The sequence below is a fragment of the Aedes albopictus genome, chromosome 2 (genome assembly GCF_035046485.1).
Source record: "Aedes albopictus strain Foshan chromosome 2, AalbF5, whole genome shotgun sequence".
Lineage (NCBI taxonomy): Eukaryota > Metazoa > Arthropoda > Insecta > Diptera > Culicidae > Aedes > Aedes albopictus.
Window position 1 is genome coordinate 279,827,752 of NC_085137.1, and position 22,606 is coordinate 279,850,357.

General features: G+C 40.2%; 2 protein-coding genes across 4 annotated transcripts in view; both read left to right on the forward strand.

Moving 5' to 3' along the window:
• The first annotated feature begins 388 nt into the window (after positions 1-388).
• The window catches only part of LOC109407036 (GTP-binding protein 1), a 144,221-nt gene continuing 122,003 nt past the window's right edge, over positions 389-22,606 (forward strand). Inside the window, exon 1 of one of the 3 annotated variants that reach the window (XM_019680056.4) lies at positions 389-552. The gene's annotated coding sequence lies outside the window, so the exon portion shown is untranslated. Of the gene's footprint in view, positions 553-5,096; positions 5,179-22,606 lie in introns of those variants that run through there. The other 2 variants (XM_019680053.4, XM_062851887.1) reach the window with 2 other exon arrangements.
• On the forward strand, positions 8,443-9,375 carry LOC134286603 (uncharacterized). Its single transcript, XM_062848235.1, has one exon. It carries the CDS (start codon positions 8,443-8,445, stop codon positions 9,373-9,375), a length of 933 nt encoding a protein of 310 aa, XP_062704219.1.

Here is a 22,606-nt window from a genome sequence, read left to right on the forward strand (position 1 = left end):
TGATGCCGGCAGAAAATTGCAACCCATCGCAAAGTTCTTTCTACCTAGCGTTAACTTTCGAAGTACCCTAGCATGTTGAAATAAACCCACTTTTGGGTAAACGGCAAAAAACCCAAATATGGCTTCTCGCACGGACATTATCGGCTAGGTAGCTGCTTCTCGCTTTGTTTTCGACAACAAAATGCGAGCGGGAGAGCGAGGAAACAACCCACTGCTGGGTAAAAAGATCAAGCGGTATATTTATTTTTGCGTTCTTTTAACGTATTTTTTAGGTAACCTGTTTTTTCCGTGTACTCATTTTTGAGTAGTTTTGAACGAGCGTGATAGTTATGCGACATTTGGTCACTATACCTTCAACTTTGAATACTTTGGCCGGTTTTTTTGGCTGATGACACAAGAGTGTTTTGTTGTCATTTGTTTGCTATTTCATCTTGTAACAAAATCTAAACTTAATTTTGTGAATATTGCGAAATATGTTAGAATAAAAAACCAAATTGTTCGCAAATCAGTGACAACACGTATTACTTAATATAATATAGTGAAAAATATCAGGTATGTTGACGCATATGTACAATTGGAATCAGCTGTTTGTGGATTAAGAAAAAATATTTGATCTAAAGCCATTTTAAGCATTCAAACCCATTTTCAACGTAGAACCGAAATAGCATTATGATATTTACATTTGAATGCATTATGCTTGCGTTTATTTATTCCAAATTGTTTTCTTACGTTGATGAAAAATATCGAAATAAATATACAGATGCAAGTAAAAATAAAACAATATCCCGAGCAAAAAAAAAATAATCAGTTGCATTCCAGTGTCAGACACGTATTCTCTACCCATAACGATTTCATAAGATACTAGCTGACCTCGGCAAACTTTGTCTTGCCTACTACGATTTTTGGCGGTTCAAGACCAGTCCTTATAAGCGAATTGCATGGAAAATTGATTGTAAAATAATCTTTGTTTCTCAATGTTTTTTGCCAAATCTAACGTTCCATTTGCGAGTTATGCGCGGTCCCATGCATGCCACTGCATTTTTATCATAAGATATTGAGGATGGGAAGTACGTATACGTTTTGTTCAACAAAACCATATAAAATACATTTATTTTAAACTTGTCCTACTGTAACAGTACTTAAAATTGGGTTCTTTAAGGATATCTAGATTTTCATTATCTGAATTCAAGCATAACTTTTTAAGCAAATTAAAAAATCCACATCAATGTTTGATGATTTATTGCTCAATTTGTTTAACTAAGCAAATTTTTCGAATCGACGTAGGGTATCGCGCCACTTGGGAGGTGGCTTCTATATTCGTCTGTTTTCCACTGTAACTCAGTCAATTTTGAACCAATGGACTTGAAATGTTGTACACGGGTAGATACTATACCTATCTCACCGCATTCCAAAAATTGTGTCAATTGGTTCAAATTTGACTGAGTTATAGTGGAAAACAGAGGAATATAGAAGCCACCGCCCAAGTGGCGCGATTCCCTATCTAACTATTTTGATGTTTACAACTTTGCTGATAGATACACTACAGACAAACAGACGTCTCACTCTACTCACTTCCCATCGTTTCCCTTTTTAACGGATTAATCAAATATTCCGTAGTTCGCAAATCGCTCGCTCATGGCATCGCATCGCTTTTGTTCCTGTTTGACGTTTGCTCAAAACCGCCATCTACTCAGTGTGTTTGCGTATTACAACACAATTAGCATTGGGCGATTAGGTTTGCGTGACGATGATTTTTATCGCATTTAGTTCCAAGTGATACGTCTGTTTGTCTGTGGATACACCGTTTTGATATATGAGAAAACCAAACGACGTACCTAGCCAAAATCCAAAGTAACAGATACACCAACTGGAACCATACAAAAGCGACGTATCTGGCATGACGTATCTCTAACCAACCCGGTGTATGTGTATTTTTGTCAACATTCATTGTGAAAATGATATGAAATGAGTAGGTTTTGTTTCTTACCTAGTGCATGCTATATCCCTGGTGATGTAAAGCACGAAAAAACTTATGAAAGTCTTTATCTTAAAACTATTTTAATGAAATGGTCGTCAACATTGACCATTGACGCTCAGATCAGTGAAAAAGTTAACCGTTATGTGTCCGACAAACTTTTTGCTTTTTTCTACACCGTGCATTTTAAATGGGCGCTGGGTACCCGGGTACCCTGTCGGTCACATAAGGGTTAAATACGTCGATTTGAAAAATTATGGTGATCCCAAATTATTGGTGGTATTCCCAAGTCTTCTCCTAGTGGTATTTCCCAGATCAGAATATTGTATTACAGTTTCCTTTCAGTATTTCAACAACGTCACTTTTATTCCTCTTCTTCGCTTCCCCACTGTAACCGATGCTTCCAGAATTAGCCTTGTGACTCCATCACAAATAAACAGGAATTATTAACCCTAAGATACAACCCTGAGCTATGCTCGCTCACCATGCTTAGAGAGAGAATTAAAAACTCTCCCACTCTCACAATCCCAACCCTTTCCAACGGTACCACTCACCACCCAGCAGTCTTTGAACAGCGGTTTGAGCGCCGGTAAAAGATTTCAGCCGAAGCAGCAATCCAGAGGCATGGCCAGGGGGCGGTGGTACTCAAGAGAGCGATAAATGCCTAAATACGACAAATTCGGATTTGATCGTATTCTTAAGGGAATTTTCAGGTCGATCTCGGCATGCTAGCACTCGCCAGGTTTATTTCGCTACGAACGTACAGCGAGAAGCAAGTGCGCGCCGGAATAAAATTCTAAAAGGTTCGCTGAAATAGTGATTTTTTTCTAATAGTGATTTTTTTCAATAATTTGATTGTCTTATTCTAGAATATTATATCTACTATAAACTAAACGGTAAAATTAATGTTGTTAGTGGTGTTAAAAGCAAGAAAAAGTGGTCAGTAGTGTTAAAACAAAATCTAAATGCAAAAATGCTTTAAAGTCTATTGTCTTAGTCTAGGGTAGTTGTACTGAACATAGTGCAACGGACACAAATAAGCACGAAACAAATTAAAATCAAGCAGGAAAAAGGTAAATACTTGCACAAATAGTGTTTATAAGTTAAAACAGAATCCCTAATACGACCAAAATGCGGTTTTAAGGGAAAAGTGAGAAAACGTTGCGGAAGACTAATGGCCGTGGTAGGTCCACAAAGGGCCTTTTTCTTTTATATTATTTGCCAGCTTTGTGGAAGGACGCATCTTTATTCTTCCAATAAGACACAAAGGAGTATCGGTGATCCTTTGATTCGCCGGCAAGGAAGCCATCTTGTCGTTCATTGGCATACCAAGGATCCTCGGAGACTGAGCCTCGGACATCGGTTGATCGCTGGACGTACTCCGGCAAATCCGTGGACCGTATAGCGACGAATAAGCTCCATCATTGGTCTAAAGTGATAAATGTCACAGGACAAGTGGCTAGGACTCATTGACGTCATCTCCCAAGTAACAATTTCAATTCCTTTTAGATTTGACTATTTTTATGGAAGCTTTATCACAGCATGACCAATTCATGGAACATTTGTAGTTGTTTTTATCAAGAGAAAACAATCTTCGTTCGTTTGCGGTTTTTAAGTTGTCTTCAAGTTAACTTTGAAATTCGCGCATAAAACAACTGAATTTACAAGAGCATTAAATCTTATAATAAGTTTTAAGGCGTATTTTAAGTTATTTTCAACACATAACATCAACATATTTAATTAAAAGTTTATTCAAGTGCATTTCATCTGACTAATCCTCCTTTAAAAACTTCTTGAAGCCTTCAATTCTTGAGGTAGAGCCATTACTCTGGAACAAGAACTATGCGAAATAATAATAAGACAACGAACTATTTTTCAATCCAAATAATGAATTAACAAATTGGTTGAAAAACCGCGTTTCCATGCAAATATAAACACATAAACATGTTTGCTCACTGATAATTGAGCCATTCTTGTACTAAAAAGTAATCTTGTCAACGAAATAATGATTTAACGGCCAATCAAAAATGCGAGTAGTTGGCTGCTGTCGTCCTGCCTTCAACCAGTTCCTCACACAGGCCACATCTGTGCGAATCGAAAATGAAATGGGTACTTACTGTGACTCTGCGCAAGCTGATGCCAAATAGCGTAATTTTAGTAAGTTGCACTTCATTATTAATTGCAAAAATACAGGGAAACAAAATAGAATTGGCAAATATTGACGCGAAACTCCGCGAAATGTACAGAGACAACTTTCTAGCATCGAAAACGTAAACAAACAATTGTCAAAGGCTCTTGAATAAAACGAAAAAGTTTCATTTAAGACGAACAAATCTGCCTTAAGATCATAACTAGTAAAAACAATCTTCAATAAAGGCTGTAGCTTTCATGCAAGGTGACTTGGTTCCATCATTGTTTTGAGGGGCTTTGGATTAAAAGTAATAACAATTGATGGCGGCTGCATGAGTTTTGTTCGCATGGAACGGCAGCCATGTTTAGATAGAATTGAAAAAGTGGCGTAGCCTTTTGTTTTTATAGGAAATTTATGTCTTCGTATATTAATGATTGATATTATTTTTGGGGCGCTTTGTTATTTTCGTATGTTTTGGGCGGCATATCAACGAAAAAGTGGGTATGGCACGGACAATTTTGATTCCCTGTCATCATTGATCTGTCAGGCAATTTTAATGCTTTAGTCATTTCAATTTGATGAAAATTAATTTGCAGTTCAATTAACATTTCATCCATGAAACAAAACTTGTTTGCATCTGCATAATGCTTAGGTAAAAGATTTCATTTATTATGCACTGTTGACACTTTTGAGAAAGACAGCTAAAAGATCAACATGCCTCAAGCTATTCTTGTTAAAGTTTCATGAAGTTTTTATAATCAATTATCAGTGCAAGTACATAAATACAACTAGTTTCAAAGCAGTCTTCAAAAGCAGCTTTGAAGATCTCCTGAAGAGTGGGCCAGATTAGTCTTATGGATGTTTTATGCTTATTTTATCTAAGATTTGCAGAACAAAGAGCTTTATTGCTAAGTTTTATTATTCTATCTTAGAAATTACTTCAGGATTGCCACAAAAGTATAATTGTTACTTGGGCTGGGGTCCCGATAGTCACCGGGCGAGAACTCCAAGTTGCCAGCCGTCCCGTTTCGTTCCGTTCCGTCCCGTCCCGTTCCAACCAGTGTCAAAAACCGCAAGTAGTAGTATTAAAATGTGACGTCACAATAGTTTTAGATAAGCCATGGCCAATTTCCAACCAAACTTTTGTAAATATTTGTAATATAAGATGTACACGTAAATTTTGGTTGTTGTGTAAGTTCATTCAAAAAGTTGAAACATTCACTATTAGTTTTGTTTTTGTGTCGTTCAGTTCGGACTCGAATTGAGTCTTCATACCTCTCTCTCTTTGCGTTTCGTTCAGAATTGTATTGGCAGTGTGGCCTTTGAGTCAAGTTTCCCTTAATGAGTTGCCATTGATTGCCACCAAACTAAAGCATATCTGTGGATATGCTCTAATGCGAGTTCCCGCTGGAAATGGAAGGTTGAGTTTTGGTGAGTGTTATATACCGGCTCCCCCCCATTCCGACCCTGGAGATACCCCTTTTCCACTGAGCATAGCCCTGGGGGTTACACCACATAGATAATGACAGCCGTCTCCAGGCCCGTACTCCCCGTACAATTTAAGTTATAATCAGGGTACGAAAAACGGATCACGCTGAAAAACAAACGCTTTGTCCTAAACGGTGCATGTTGGTAACAAAGACACTCCGCAACAAATGCATGTCAGGCGATGAAAGCAATAAAACAAACATCACTTACCGTGCGTGTGCCGATATTCCGGCTTTTCTGCTGAAATTTTCGACCCACATCATCGAATTCATGAGCATTTGGACGAATCAAGACTCTTGCCATCCTCAGCGTCGAGTTTCAGTTGTAAATTAATGCGAAAATCACGATGTGAAAAGAACGAGACAAATATTCCTACCGTTTTTGTTGTGTACAAACTCGGGAGCGATTTTGTCATTATCTGCCTACGAAAAAACAAAGCGTTGTTGCCGTGCCTTCTTTGTTGCCTATTTTTCGCTTGCGGTGCCATATTCTGCGTACACTGGTTATAATGTAATTCACCAGTGTCGTACTTGGGCACCACATCTTCCCTTTCAACAAAATAAGAGCTTAAAGTTTATAATCCCGCAAAAACGATAACCATAAGACGTGCTTAACTACCCATTCGGGATACAGTTCGTTGACCGCTTCTCTCTGGCCGGTGTTTGGCGTGGCAACTCTCCGTCTGACGGTCCGCTATCGTCGAAGCCGTAGAAGTCTTCCTCGGAAGTATCACCATCTGCTACTTGAAGCTCTGCTCGTAGTACATCGTCGTTTTGAGGCAGGGTCACAGGTGCCTCCGCCGATGATGAGTGTGCAGTATCAGGGACTCTCTTAAGATGTGCTACATTACGGTCATATGATCTTCCACTTTCAGGATCCTCAATGGTTACTCGTGGTCCGCAACGATCAATAACTTTGAACTCCTTCGGACCGAATGTTGTTTGAAGCTTATTCCCGGGTAGAAGATTCTTCATGAGCACAGTGTCTCCACAGTCAATGCACAGACAAACAGACGTAATACTTCGAACACTTTCCGATTAGAAAAATAGTCACGGTTACATGTTCGTCCAATACTAAAAAGACTGAGTTTGGCCAACCATGAACTAGGTGGCAGTAGTGCGCTAACGTCAAACTCGAACAAAACCGATGGAAGCGCCACGGGTGGCCCGTCGGCCAACTATCACATTTTAAAATTGGTCGTTTAATCGGTGTACGATGAGAATGATTACAATGTTACGTCTGTTTGTCTGTGGTCAATGGATGAGTTCCTCGCCCTTCTGCGTAAATTCTCACTCTCCATCCCCTTTTCCTTCAACAATCGATCTTTGTCCGCAACTTCAGAAGGAGATGGTGTGGTTTCGATGTCCTGTAGAGCCGGGATTTTCGATCTGATGGTTCTCCCACAGACAAACAGACGTAATACTTCGAACATTTTTCGATTCAAATCATAGTCACGGAAACATATTCGCCCAATGCTAAAAGGACTGAGTTTGGCCGACCACCAACTAGGTGGCGGTAGTGAGCAAACGTCAAACTCGAACAAAAACTATGCGAGCGCCTCGGTTGGGCAGTTGGCCAACTATCAAATTTTGAAAAAGACCGTTAAATCGGTGTACAATGAGAATTATCAGAGTGTTACGTCTGTTTGTCTGTGGTTCTCCCGTACGTGAGTTCTGTAGGCGTCCAGTAGTGGAATGCGGTGTGGTGTAGTACATCACCAAGTACTCTTCCAGATCTTGACGCCAATCTCTACCAAGGGCATTGCTGATTTGCAACCGCTTAAGCAGAGACCTGTTCTGTCTCTCCACCAACCCATTCTCCTGAGGCCAGTATGGTGTCGAGTGATTCAGGTGAATTCCGTGCTTTCGGCTGTGGGGCCGTCCATATACCACGTGGACAGAAAAATCGTGGTTTTTACCCCCATCCCCCTCTCTGTGGACATGCGTGGACTTTTCACTGACCCCTACCCCCCTCAACTAATGCCCACGTGGACTTCAGAAAAAAAAACTGTTAAAAAAACCTGAGATTATTTTTTTAAGTTCTTCTTAGAAAAGGATGCATTAAATTAAATGTATTTCTTAATTTTATCAATTACGATTTTTTTTCGTATTACAAATTATCTACATAGACTATCATGGCTCTGTGAATGTTCATTCCATGATTGTCCCATATTTATAGATGACTTTTATGCTTTTATATTATGAAATGTAACGATGAGTCCCCTCGTAGCCCTGATCGTACGGCGTCACAGGCGAACACTTGTCAACCGATAGAACGTCAAGCTGACACGAAGATCGAGATGACACATAGAACAATGTGAACGAGGACAGTGTTATGATCGGATAAGAAGACTGCTCTGCACATGATATGTCGTAAAACTTCAGTATATTTCCCCTATAAAATTTATTAAATTTACCCTATACAGTATCGTTTTCGTTAGTGTGAATTCTTGAGATAGACTGTAGATATTATTTGAGTTAATATAATAAATTCAATACTAATTATTCCTAAATTATACAGTGCGAATACGGTAATCAAAAATGAATTTCTCTACATCAATTGTAACCTAAAACAAGTAGTCCTAAAAGTAGGTAATCGTCTTAAATATTATAGAAATCAGTCTGAACTTCACTCATTATAATGTTCCCTAAATGCAGCATCACTATATAGCCCAAACCACGAAGATTATCCTATAACGGCAAACTGGTTCACCAAAATTTGTAAGTGATTTATTAACCAACCCTTATCATACTAACATCACGCAATAAATTCCAGCTTGAAGCTCACTACTGCAACACGGAGTTTGCTCTCAGGACTTGGCCGAACATCCCCCACATTTCTTCAAGAAATGTTGTACGTGGGAAGCCGAATGGAGAGATCTCGTGGAAACGACGGGCTCACCTACATCTGTCAATCATGTGACAGACCAGATCAAGCAGAACAGCGAATGATCGCTTGTGACAACTGCCGCAAGTGGCAGCATCTGAGCTGTGCCGGAGTTGATATCACGATCGACGATTATTCGAACTTTAGGTTCACCTGCAAAGGGTGCAGAGTCAAGGCCGCATCCGCGAAGGGAGGATCCCTTCTCAGAATTCCTACAACGGACAGATCAACACGATCTTCTACCAGAAAGGGCGCAAACGTTCTTAGTCACATATCAAGTGAACGTTCTGTGCTCGAGGCGCAATTGAAGGTGGATGAAGAGCAGCAGCAGCTTGAGGAACGAGAGTTGCAAGAGCAGGTGGAGATTCAACAACGCGAAATAGATGAAGTTCAACGCAGTCTGGAAGAACGGAAGAGCTTGCTGGAAGCGAAAAGACAGCTTAGGGAGCGCCAACTGGCCATGGACAAAGAGGCTCAAGCTCGGCAACAGCAGATAAGGAAGGAATCCCTAGAAAAGAAGAGTGCTCTGATTCGTCAGATGGCGGAATCCAGTAGCAGATGTGGCTCGCTAGGTGGTTCGACCGCGGATTCCAACGACAAGGTAGCAAAATGGTTAAAATCCGCCGCAGAGGTGCCAAATCGTGTACCCAAGGATTGGCGAGCTAATAATTCGATCCGTACAACGCTTCCTCAGGACCAATACCAGCTTGGGGAACGCCTTCCATCTCCGTGCCGACAGTCACGCGCTGCTTCTCTTCCGGCGATGATTCGCCTCGAAAAGGAGGTGGAACAGCTCTCAATACACGATAATAATTCGTTGCACGAAGTAGGCCACCCATCACCCCCGCCTTTGCTCGAGCGCAGCATAACCATTCAAGAGGCGGGCTTTGTATGACAACACCCTATCGTATCGCCGCACAATCAAGAGCCGGTGGTGCATTCCATCAGCAACCCAAGGGTAAACATCCGCCGAGATAGTACATTCCACCCAGCCGGTGGACTGCTATTCCCTCGTCCGGTGAGCGATGAGAACGCAGATGTTCCGGGAACACCACCAAGCCTGCCTCAGCATGCGTTTCCATCTCCAACTCTTTTTCGTAGGGATGGAAATCAGGCAATGCTACCACCACCACAACGACCATCCGCAGTACTACGTCCTCCGGTGTTAACTCCGGAGCAAATCGCTGCCCACCAGGGAAAGAGCTCCCGATATTCAACAGGAACCCCGAAGACTGGCCAGTCTTCATAAGCAGTTTTGAGCAATCTACGTTGGCGTGCGCGGGTACACCAATGCCGAAAACTTGATACGCCTTCAGAGATGCTTGCGTGCTAATGCTTTGGAGGCAGTCAAAAGTCGCCTTCTACTGCCGACAAGCGTGCCATACGTGATGTAGACATTGCGCACTCTATACGGTAGGCCGGAACTGCTCATCCGCTCCTTGATATCGAAAGTTCACCGAGTACCACCGCCTCGACAAGATTGTCTGGAAACACTGATGGAGTTTGGTCTTGCTGTGCAAGAATCTTGTCGATCATCTCATTGGGGCTCAACAAGAGAATCATCTCTCGAACCCAGTACTCTTGCAAGAACTGGTCGAGAAGCTGCCGGGATCTCTTAAGCTCAACTGGGTAGTCTACAAAAAACACGGTCGTCACTTTGGCGACATTTGGAAGTTTCTTGTCTGAGCTGGTATCAGCAGCAAGCGAAGTAACAACCGAAATTCCAGTCTTCAACAAAGCACCGAGAAACGAGTTTCCGAAAGGTTGGGAAAGAGGAATTCTACAAACACATTCATCGGGACCTCGTCCATCGGGTATCGGTAAGCACCCGGCGAGCATTGGTAGAGATGCTCAAAGACAAGGTAAGGCGTGTGCTATATTCAGTAAAGAAGGCCATCGTGTTGGGGACTGCACACAATTCAGTACGATGAGAGTTGAAGAAGAAAGATGGCAGGCGGTTCAACAGAAAGGGCTCTGTAGGACGTGTCTCAATAACCATGGGAAATGGTCGTGCAAATCTTGGAAAGGTTGCGGGGTAAGCGGGTGCACCATGAAACATCACACCTTGTTGCATAATCCAAACCCTAATCCTCAGCCGTTGAATGTGTCCAGTAATCACTTTAGCTCCAATTTCGAAGCGCTTTCCCTCTTCCGTATCCAGCCCATGGTCTTGTTCGCAAACGGGCTGTCGCTCACTGTCTTCGCCTTTATCGACGAAGGTTCGACGTTGACACTGCTAGAAGCGGACTTAGCCAAACAACTGGGTGTCAGCGGACCAAAAGAACCTCTAACGCTGCTCTGAACTGGAAATGTGAGCAGAGAGGAATCTAAATCACAACGGATCGAGATCGAAATCGCTGGTTCTTGTTCTCGGTCTCCAACGCATACCATACAAACGCATACAGTGAAAAGTCTGGTACTCCCAACTCAAACATTGAGATATCGTGACCTTTCCGACCGGTTTCCACACGGCAGCTATATTATCGCTTAATTAAAAATTAGAAATTAGCAATAAACTTGTGAGATATTGGCTATTGCTAATTTTTGCCGTTTCAGTGCGCGTTAATATTTTAGTCGTTTCCACACTTGAGAGGGTTACCTATAGAGGAATATGAGAAGGCTCAACCAAAACTTCTCATAGGAATTGACAACTTGCGCTTGACAGTTCCTCTCAAGGTTCGGGAAGGGGCATCCATGGACCCGATAGCTGCCAAATGCCGTCTTGGATGGGGGATCTATGGGAGCGCACCTCGATGTCCTCAAACAGTAAATAAAGTGCAAAGAATTTGATCACGTTTGGGTAAAACTACTCATTAATGATCAAATTCATATTTTGTCAGCAGTGTACTTCCCTCCGGAATATGCAAACAAAGAATCATATGAGACGTTTTTCAATCTTGCAGCTAGCATTATTTCTCAGTTTACGTCAGAGTCAAATGTTCACATATATGGTGATTTTAACCAAAAAGAAGCTAAATTCAGTATTGATGACGAAAATGAGTCTATTTTGATACCTGTTGTAGGAGATAATGAAACACTCCATTCTCTATTTGACAGAAGCGCTGAAAACGGACTCAACCAAGTAAATAATGTAAAAAATCAATACAATTGCTATTTGGATTTACTATTTACTAATATGTCAGAAGATTTCTGCGTATCTGAATCACATGCTCCTTTGTGGAAAAATGAAGTCTTCCATACTGCAATTGAATACTCCATATTTATTCATGAAAAAGTTACACCACTGGATAACAATTTGTCCGAACCATACTTTGACTTTAGGAATGCGAACTACGTTCTTTTAAAAAATGAATTAAACGGTATTAACTGGCAAGACTTATTACGTAATACTAAAATTGACCGAGCCGTAGATATTTTCTATCGAAACGTATATGATATTCTGGAAAAAACAGTCCCAATAAAATACAAGAAAAAATCAAATACTAAATGCCCTGTGTGGTACAATAGGCAGATTATTAATTTAAGAAACAGAAAACAAAAAGCTCACAAAACATACAAAAGAAACAATACTTGTGAAAACCTTTCGCTCTATATATATGTGATCAACTTAATTCGGAAATGAGAAACGCACATGAAGAATATAATGCGTCAATAGAAAGTAACATTAAGTCAGATCCAAAGCGCTTCTATAATTATGTTAAACAAAAACAAAAATCAAACTTTTTTCCATCAAAAATGATGTTAGATAATGTAACCGGCAACAAATCAACCGAGATAAGTAACTTATTTGCTGATTTCTTTCAAAGTAACTTACATCTCATGATGATTCTGAGCGGGATTTCCAGTATTTTTCATATTTACCGCAACATGATGGTGACATTACTGTTTCTAGTTTACCTTTAAATCGAATTTCGAATGCGCTTGAATCCTTAGATTCATCGAAAAGTGCTGGACCAGATGGCTTACCACCAGTGTTCCTGAAAAATCTAGCAAAAGAAATAGTGAAGCCATTATTTTGGCTGTTCAATTCATCTTTAGAAACAGGTATTCTTCCACCGGTATGGAAAGAATCCTTTGTAACCCCGATTTTCAAAAGTGGTAAAAAATCTGATATAAGCAACTATCGAGGGATTGCTATAATATCCTGTATCGCAAAACTGTTCGAGTCCATAATCAACGACAATGTATTCTCACAACTAATGCCATTAATAACTAATCAACAACACGGTTTTGTTAGAGGACGGTCAACGGCAACTAATTTAGTAAATTTTCTAACATTCGCGCTAGATGTAATGGATAGAGAAAATTATGTTGAAGCTTTGTATGTATATCAGTATACTGATTTTAGTAAAGCATTTGATAGAGTGGATATAAGTTTGTTACTTTTCAAGTTGTCTAAATTAGGATTCAACCCTAGGTTACTTAAATGGATCGAGTCTTACTTAACTGATAGAACTCAAAGAGTAAGATTTAAAGGAAACTTGTCTAAAATTGTAAATTTAACATCTGATGTTCCACAAGGCTCACATCTTGGTCCATTGTTGTTTATTTTGTTTGTGAATGATGTTGAATACGTTGTCAAGTATCTTCAAGTTTCCATATACGCAGACGATATGAAACTTTTCCTGGAGATACGTAAAGCATCTGATCTCGAAATATTTCAAAATGAAATTGATATTTTCTTCAGCTGGAGTAGCAAAAATCTGTTGGAACTTAACGTTAAAAAATGCAATTCAATTACATTCACGAGAAAATTAAACATAACTCATAAAGTGGTAACTCTAGGTGAGAAAATTGTTGAAAGGCATAATCTTGTAAGAGAGCTAGGCGTTATTCTGGACTCGAAACTAACTTTTGTTGATCATTATAACAATATTACATATAAAGCAAGTAACAAGCTCGGGTTCATCAAACGATTTAGTTTTCATTTTAATGATCCTTATACAATTAAAACACTATATGTGACATACGTAAGACCTCTTCTAGAATATTGTAGTGTTGTTTGGGCTCCATATTAGGTTGCACACATTAACCGGATAGAGTCGATTCAAAAACAGTTTTTGTTGTTTGCTTTAAGGAAACTAGGCTGGGCTCACTTACCGCTACCATCTCATGCGGCACGGAGCATGTTGATTCATTTAGATAGCCTCAAAAATCGAAGAGATTTTGCCATGATTGCTTTTATAAATGATGTTATATCAAATAGATTATGCTCCCCCACAATATTGGAAAATTTGAATTTCTCTGCTCCCACTCGTTTATTAAGGAATAGAAACTTATTTTTAATTAATTACCACAGAACAGACTATGCAAAATATGGGCCATTGAATAGAATGATGTCTTGTTACAATACACATAGTGACAGAATTGATATGACTATGAGTAGAGATATGCTTAAGAAGGCATTTTTTGAGCAAGTAGGGTTAGGTGATAGGTTTAAGCAACTATTGTAATATAGTATACATATAATTGTAAAGGTCTACAAATTGATTGACGACAATAAATAAATAAATCAACTTTCACGTCTCGCCCACATCGGATACTGATCGAGAACTGAATGAACAACTTCGAGACTACTTCGCCGTGGAATCAGTAGGAACTCTCAACTCTGCTACGGATGCTGTAGAATCCGAAGAGATGAACAAACGGGCATGAACAATTATGGAACAAACAACACGTCGAACATCTTCCGGTTTCGAAACCGGCCTTCTCTGGAAAACGGACAATGTGGATTTCCCGGAAAGCTATGCAATGGCGGTCCGCCGTCTTCAATCACTTGAACGGAAGTTAGCGAACGACAGTTCGTTGCATGATTCTGTTCGGCAGCTAATTTGGGAATACGAACGAAAATGTTACGCCCATAAAGCCACTATGCAAGAACTAGGGACCATGGACCGGAAGCGTATGTGGTTTCTCCCTCTAGGTGTGGTCAGAAACCCCAAGAAGCCAGCGAAAATACGACTGATTTGGGATGCTGCAGCCAAATCTCATGGAGTCCCCTTCAACTCAAACCTGCTCAAGGGGCCCGATCTACTCACACCCTTAGTTGCAGTACTCAGCCGATTTCGTCAATTCCCGGTGGCGGTTTGTGGAGACATTCGCGAGATGTTCCATCAGATCGCAATCTCGCCTCAAGACCGTTCTGCTCAATGCTTCCTCTGGCGTGATGGACCCACTTTCTTCAGACTTATGTCATGGATGTAGCCACCTTCGGCTCCACATGTTCCCCCACTTTTGCGCAATACATTAAGAATTGTAATGCACGAGACTTTGCGAATGATTTTCCCCGAGCTGCAGCTGCCATAGTAGAAAACCACTACGTGGATGACTACCTCGACAGCTTCAGGACCTCACAGGAAGCAATAGAGGTAACGAATGAAGTAAAACTAATTCACTCTCGAGGAGGCTTCGAACTACGAAACTTTGCATCCAACTCAGAGCAAGTCTTGCAAGGAATCGGAGAGACTTCGGACGGTATACCGAAAGAATTGGTACTCGTTCGAAGGGAAGTGGAATCGGTGCTCGGAATGAAATGGCTGCCTAAGGAAGACATGTTCACGTACACGTTCACCATGCGAGAAGATCTCCAACCAGTACTAGCAGATGGACACATTCCAACAAAAAGAGAGGTCTTAAAAGTGGTCATGAGCCTGTTCGACCCACTAGGTTTGATCGCGTTCTACCTCGTACACGGAAAAGTCTTGATCCAAGATATTTGGGCTTCGGGCTGCTCCTGGGACGAGGCGATTGGAAACGACCTCTACGTGCGTTGGCGACAATGGACTAACTTGTTTCCCGAGCTGCCAAGCCTCAAAATACCACGATGCTATTTCCACAAACCGCTTCCGGAAAATCTGGACGAATTAGAACTGCACGTGTTTGTGGAGCTCTTCGGCGTACTCGTGCTCTGTATACTTCAGACTGCCTGCCGAGAACTTATTCCAAATTTATTTATTTATTTATTTATTTATTTATAAAAGAAACCATCGGACTTATAGTCTAAATGATTGTAAAAACTTAAACTAAACAACGTTTACATATTAAAACTAAATTAAGCCAAACAATACAAATTACAATTTACTAAAAACATTTAACATCATAGTAGACGCTGACGTTTCACGCGGTTGGAAAAGCGCCGGACAGGTTCCCCGAATTCGAATTCATCTTCCACCGTAGAAAATGTCCTTAGCATAGCAGAGAATGGTTCGTTAAAGCCATACGAGGTGCGATGAAAAGCATGATGTATCACAGCGGTGTTGCGAGTCCACCGGGATGCACGAAAGCCAATCCTGGCCAACAAGCCTGGAGCATCTAACTCACCGTTAATAATTTTGGCAGTGGTAGTTACTGGTGCAAGTTTTCGTCGGTCCTCCAAAGTATCGAGATTCAGCAAGCGGCATCGATCAGAGTAAGGTGGCAGATTTACGGGATCCCGCCAAGGCAGACCCCGTAATGCAAGGCGGATGAAACGTTTTTGAACCCGCTCGATCCTTAATATCCATGTTAGCTGATATGGCGTCCAGATAACAGATGCGTTTTCCAAAATTGGACGAACGAGTGCACAGAACAGTGATTTCAGGCAATACGGGTCCGAGAAATCTCGGGCAATCTTCGAAACAAAACCAAGCTGACGATTTGCCTGAGTAATCATTGCCGTAATATGCGGTACAAATGTCATACTCGTGTCTAACTGCACTCCCAAGTCACGCACTTGTTCCACACGGTTGAGCTGAACTCCGTCAATGCAGTAGTTGTACCTTATGGGCTGTTGTATTCGATGGAATGTTATCACTGAACATTTAGCAATGCTCAGCATAAGTTTATTTTTGCAACACCAGTCTGAGAATGTGTCAATTAACGATTGCAAGCGACGACAGTCCTCAATGGTTCGCACCACAACATAGATTTTTGCGTCATCAGCAAAAAATGATTTGCAATCAGGTCCAAGCAGCGTTGCAGCATCGTTGATGTACAGGGAAAACAAAAGAGGGCCCAAATTACTTCCTTGGGGAACACCTGATCCGTTCGAAAAAGGAGACGATACTGCGGAGCCAACTCTGACGCGGAGTGTTCTACCAATGAGGTATGAGCGTAGCCATGAAACAAATCTCCCAGAAGCGCCCAATTTCCAAATTTTATGGAGAAGAATCTCGTGACTAATCTTATCGAAAGCAGCTTTTAAGTCCGTGTAAACAGTGTCAACCTGGGCTCTATTTTCCATTTGATTTAGACACGTGGAGGTGAATTCCAGAAGGTTTGTCACTACGGATCTTCCGGGCATAAAACCATGCTGGTCCAATGAGATGTAATTATGCGTTCGGCTAAGAATAAATTTCCCAACCATAATCTCAAAAACTTTTGATCCGGCAGAGAGACTCGTGATTCCTCTATAATTTTCCACGTTGTTCCGATCACCTTTTTTAAAGACAGGAAACATGGCTGAATGCTTCCAAATCTCGGGGAAAGCGCGCTGGTCGAACGATTTGTTGAAAATACGACAAAGAGGTTCGGAAATTGCATCACAACATTTCACGTAAACAATGGCAGGAATCCCATCAGGTCCTGGAGTATACGATTGCTTCAGTTTCCTAATGGCAGTGGAAACCATCTCTGGGGTGACGAGAAATAAGTCGAGGTCGACAATATTCAGGGGAACAGAACTTGCGGCATCTTGCACTTCGTTAGCGGAAGCGGTGCGATCGTCAAAAACAGAAGAAAAATAATCTGCAAACAGTTCACTGGCAGTGGAATCGGAATTAGCGGCTGTTTCATTGAGGAAAACGTTAGTTGGTACACTTGGATTCTTCCTTTTGGAGTTGACGAAATTCCAAAAATCTTTAGGATTGTTGCGTAAACCGATTTGAACACGCTGAACGTATGATCGATAAAGCATCGCGTTGACCTTACGATATGCTTCGCTGGCATTATGGAAGTCTCGTTTTGTTATGAAACAACGATCTCGACGAAGTTTACGTTGGCATGCATTTCTTTTGCGCCGCAAGTCACGTAATAACGGAGTACTCCATACGGGCGACACAGGTTTCCTTTTCAGTGGGAGATTCGAATCTAACCATTGACTTACTTCGTTACAAAATATTTCAGTCATATCATTAACGTCCATATCACCAAGAAGAGTGTTCCAGTCAACTCCCTCGAAGAAAGCACGCAGAGCCGCAAAATCAATGCGACGGAAATTGAGCACACGAACTCCAGGGTCAGCATAACCTTGTTGTGAAGCATTTCTAGCCGGAGTTTGTAACGAAAGCACTAAAGGTGGATGGTGGTGATCTACTGGCACTAACGGGGCAACCGATCTCTCAACCACTACGTTGAGGATATCAGAACCAAAGACAAGATCCAATGTACGCCCGAGCCGATTGCCAAACGAGTTGAATTGGTGCAAATTCAGGAAATCCATGCCGTCGATCAATGCTGAACTAGAAGCCATACACTGGGAGGAATCAGCAGCAATAACAGCTTCGGTGTCTCTTCGTATCCATTTCAATTTAGGTTGATTATAATCACCGCACACGAGAACAGCATCATCACCATGCAGATTCTCACAAAGTTCACGAACAGATGCCACGTGATTTTCCATAATTTCAACTGATTTGCTCTTATCAGGTGGTATGTAGATCGCACAAATCAAGAGGTTCAGCCCTTTAATCCTGCACGATACACAAACCTGTTCTAAGTTCCTACCTCGATTAGTCACAACTAAGGAACAGGTATATCTCTGGGAAACTGCAACTAAAACGCCTCCGAAGTTCGACTTGTCGCTGTTAAGGCTATTTCGATCGCACCGAAACACGCAATACTGGGTTCCAAACAACTGAATAGAATTAACCCACTCCTTCAGGCCCGTTTCTGTCAAGATTATGACATCGAAATTGCAGTCATTAGCAGCCAGGAAAAATGAATCAATTTTGGTCATCAATCCACGCACGTTTTGGTAATACACCCATATTATGGAGCTTCCAGTACTCACAGTTGCCGCTCCATCATTGGTCACGATAGGAGTGACGGTTGCAGATTCATCGCCGTTGCAAGCATAATGATTTCCAGCGATGTCTGGATTATGCGGAAAGGATCTGAAACTCGAGGAGGATTCAGGCAGGTGGATATTTCTAATGCTTGCATACTTGCCAGAGAGGAGTTGCCGGGAGGTCCCGTCACCAACCACGACCGAAGGACCAGGACGACTCCGTTGGCAGGAACATGATGAAAGCGCGACTTGGTCGTGTGGTTCGGGGACTCCCTCAGAGCTGTAGGCAGTGCGTCCTGGGTGTAGAAGGTTGTTGTTGGCGGCAGTAGATTCTTCGTCTTCGTCAATTGAAATGGTTTGTGCGATGTCCAAACGATTCGGATGGTGAGCGCTGCAACACGAGAGGGATTCAGGCAGATGGACATTACTAATGCGTGCATACTTGCCTGAGAGGAGTTGCCGGGAGGTCCCGTCACCAACCACGACCGAAGGACCAGGACGACTCCGTTGGCAGGAACATGATGAAAGCGCGACTTGGTCGGGTGGTTCGGGGACTGGTTAGTGCCAAAATGAAAGTTGTGCCAATTAAAACGCTGTCAATTCCTCGACTAGAATTGCAGACCGCCGTTCTTTGAGTGCATCTATCGGAGACTGTTCAGAACTACCACAGGCTTCCGATCGCACGAAGGATTTTCTGGAGTGATTCATCAACAGTGTTGGCCTGGATTCGCAGTGATCATCGTAGATATCAAAAGTTTGTTGCGGTTAGCATTGGAGAAATTCTTTCCGCAAGCAATCCAGAGGAGTGGCGCTGGATTCCCTCTGAAATGAATGTGGCCGATAAAGCAACCAAATGGGTTAATGGCCCTAACTTCCGTCCTAACAACCCTTGGTTTCGAGGATCACCTTTCCTACAAAAACCGGAAGAGCATTGGCCGGAGTTACCACAGCCCTTCACTACAAAAGAAGAATTGCGACCGAATCACATCCATTGGACTTCCACGCCTGCAGTAGATGTGACCCGATTCAGCCAATGGACAAAGCTACAAAGAACAATGGGCTATGTTTACCGGTTCATAGCAAATATTCAGAAGAAGTTGAAGAAGCAGGATCCGCAAAACAGGCCCTTATCACAAGATGAGCTGAAACTCGCTGAGATTTGTCTGCTAAATTATACAGTGCGAATACGGTAATCAAAAGTGAATTTCTCTACATCAATTGTAACCTAAAAGAAGTAGTCCTAAAAGTAGGTGATCGTCTTAAATGTTATAGAAATCAGTCTGAACTTCACTCATTAAAATGTTCTCTAAATGCAGGTCTGGTAGTGAGTCACTTTTTAGTGATTTGGTCACTATTTTCGAGTCAGTCACTAAAAAGTCACTATTTTCATGAAAAAGTCACTAAAGTCATTTTTTTCTGTAAAATGGTCACTAAGTCACTATTTTCGTAATTCTGACAACATATTGAAAATCATACAAGGATTTTGGTAAAACAACAATGCCAAAACTGATGCACACATTTTCCTCAAAAACCTTGCTTTGAAAAATTTTTTTTTTCTTTTTTTAAATCGTTATTATATCGACTTATAGCTATAATAGCTACAGTTTTAACGTACAGGGGATAGACAAAATGATCGGGATAGGCAAAATTTTCCCTTTTTAAAAAATGTTCAACTAACTGTAACTTTTCGAAAAGTGCATCAAATATTCTCAAATTTTTACTGTAAGTTCTTCAACTAGTAGTGTATCAGTGAACAAAATTTGGAAAAGATCGGACAATTCTTCACGAAGTTATAAAGATTTTTGAAAAAGATAAAATTATCCGATAGCCAACTTTGAACTGATATATCTCCGGATTCAATGAACCGATTGCATTGGAATTTTGACCATTCATGACTTATATAATGAACTGTAGAAAACATTTGACTTAACTTGAAATTTTTAACAAGTGAAAAAGTTATAGCGATTTTATTTTTTTCACGATTTTTTAGTAAATTGGTCTATTTTTAATATGCATCCCATTACTTTTTCAATTCTTTGGCGGCTATGATGTTACTTTCCTTCAAAACGCATTAATATATAAGTCAATTAGAGAGAAACTAAACGAACTATAATTTGCATCTTGAATTTTGAAACGATGTTGATGTTTTAGATAATTTAGTGTTTTATTGAAAAAATAATCTAATCGTTATAATTTTCTTCCGTATTAAGAATATTAATGGTTTTTCATAGCTAATTATATAAGTCATAAATGGTCAAAATTTCATTGCATTCGGTTCATTGAATCCGGAGATATAACAGCTCAAAGTTGGCTATCTGATAATTTTACCTTTTTCAAAAATCTTTATAACTTCGTGAAGAATTGTCCGATCTTTTCCAAATTTTGTCCACTGATACACAACTAGTTGAGGAACTTACAGTGAAAATTTGAGAATATTTGATGCACTTTTCGAAAAGTTACAGCTAATTGAACATTTTTTGAAAAGTGAAAATTTTGCCTGTCCCGATCATTTTGTCTATCCCCTGTATTTGGGACAAGTGAAGATGGATTTTTAGCTAAGCTTATAGATGGATTTCTGCATTACTATACGTTTTAATAGTAACACTGCAATATTCCTTCATTTAAAATTTCGACGTGTTCCCTTGAATTGGTTTATCTCGAGTTAATTGCAAGTTTTTAAATTATTTTATAATTTGCCGAACAATATATAACTATATATGGTTCAAGAGTACATATTTACTCATTTTTTGACGTTTTTATTAAGCGTAGTTGAAAATATATAATTTTTATTTTTTTAGCCTTTTGTCTCGTCCCTAGCTCTTAAAGTCCTATCGGGATTCTTGTTTTAAACCACTATATATGGTTCAAGAGTACATATTTACTCATTTTTTGACGTTTTTATTAAGCGTAGTTGAAAATATATAATTTTTATTTTTTTAGCCTTTTGTCTCGTCCCTAAGCTTACACATACTTTGAGCGATTTTTTTCACCGTGTATGTCAGATAGGAACATTTTTGAAACCCCAGTGCGAAAAATGTTGAGCTCAGTCACACAAGGTTGACCTCAAATGTCAAAGTAGAACTATTTACCATTTTACTCATTTCGAATTTTCTCATTATTCCTTTGTTTTTCAGGTTCGAATAAAGTACAATTCCGATTAGAGTACCATGCTTGATCGTATTATTTAATATAAGCGAGATTTCGTCTTTAATTTTAGGACCCTATTTCTGTTGCAAATGCGAGATGAATTTCTGATGAAATTACTGGTAGTTATGACGTCATTTGTTCAGCAGCTTTTCGCTGAAATGCGAAAGAGTTTCTGATGGAGTTCTTTTGAGAGTTTCCGATGAAAATCTGCACGTGATATTGAAAAAAAAAAAAATGGTGTAGTTATTTCAATATTTTACATAATATTTGAAATAAATCCAGAAGTTTGTTCAAAGCATTCCTTAAAACATTTCTTCAAGAATCTTTTGTTCATCTCTGAGCTCATCGATCGAGCTGTTTTTGCCAAAAATTCATGAGTTTCACCAGGAATTTAAGGATTCATTCAATTCCATAAGTTCCTCCAAAACATGAATGGCTACATTGTTCAGGAGTGCATATATGAACATCTTCATTATTCTTCACAATATTTCAGCGATATTTATTTCGAGAATTCTAGTTGTGGCATATGCCAGAGCTTTTGTCTAAAATCGTTTTCAAATTTCTTCAAGAAATTCAGCATTTTCATTCGATTAAAACCTCCAGTCTAGTAATAATGGAGTAATTGTTAGATTGCAACTGAAAGCTACTATAATTCACTTTATTTTGATTTATTGTTCCAATTACAACAACTGCAGGGCTGTCACAACTGGCGCGGATTTTGCGTTTTGTGCGGTTTTTGCGTTTCGCGTGTTTTTGCCAATTACGGCGTGGATTTTGCGGAAATGGTTTTCAAATGCACTAACATTTAGACATAAAGCTCAACACAATCAGAAAAAAATACATTTTCAAATTATAGAGTTATGGAAAATTTAGTTTGAGTAAAAACAATGTTAATGTCCCTATCTTGGACTACTAGGTATACATGGGATAGACAAAATGATCGGGACAGGCAAAATTATTCCTTCTCAAAAAATTTTCAAATAGCTGTAACTTTTCGAAAAGTGCATCAAATATTCTCAAATTTTCACTGTAA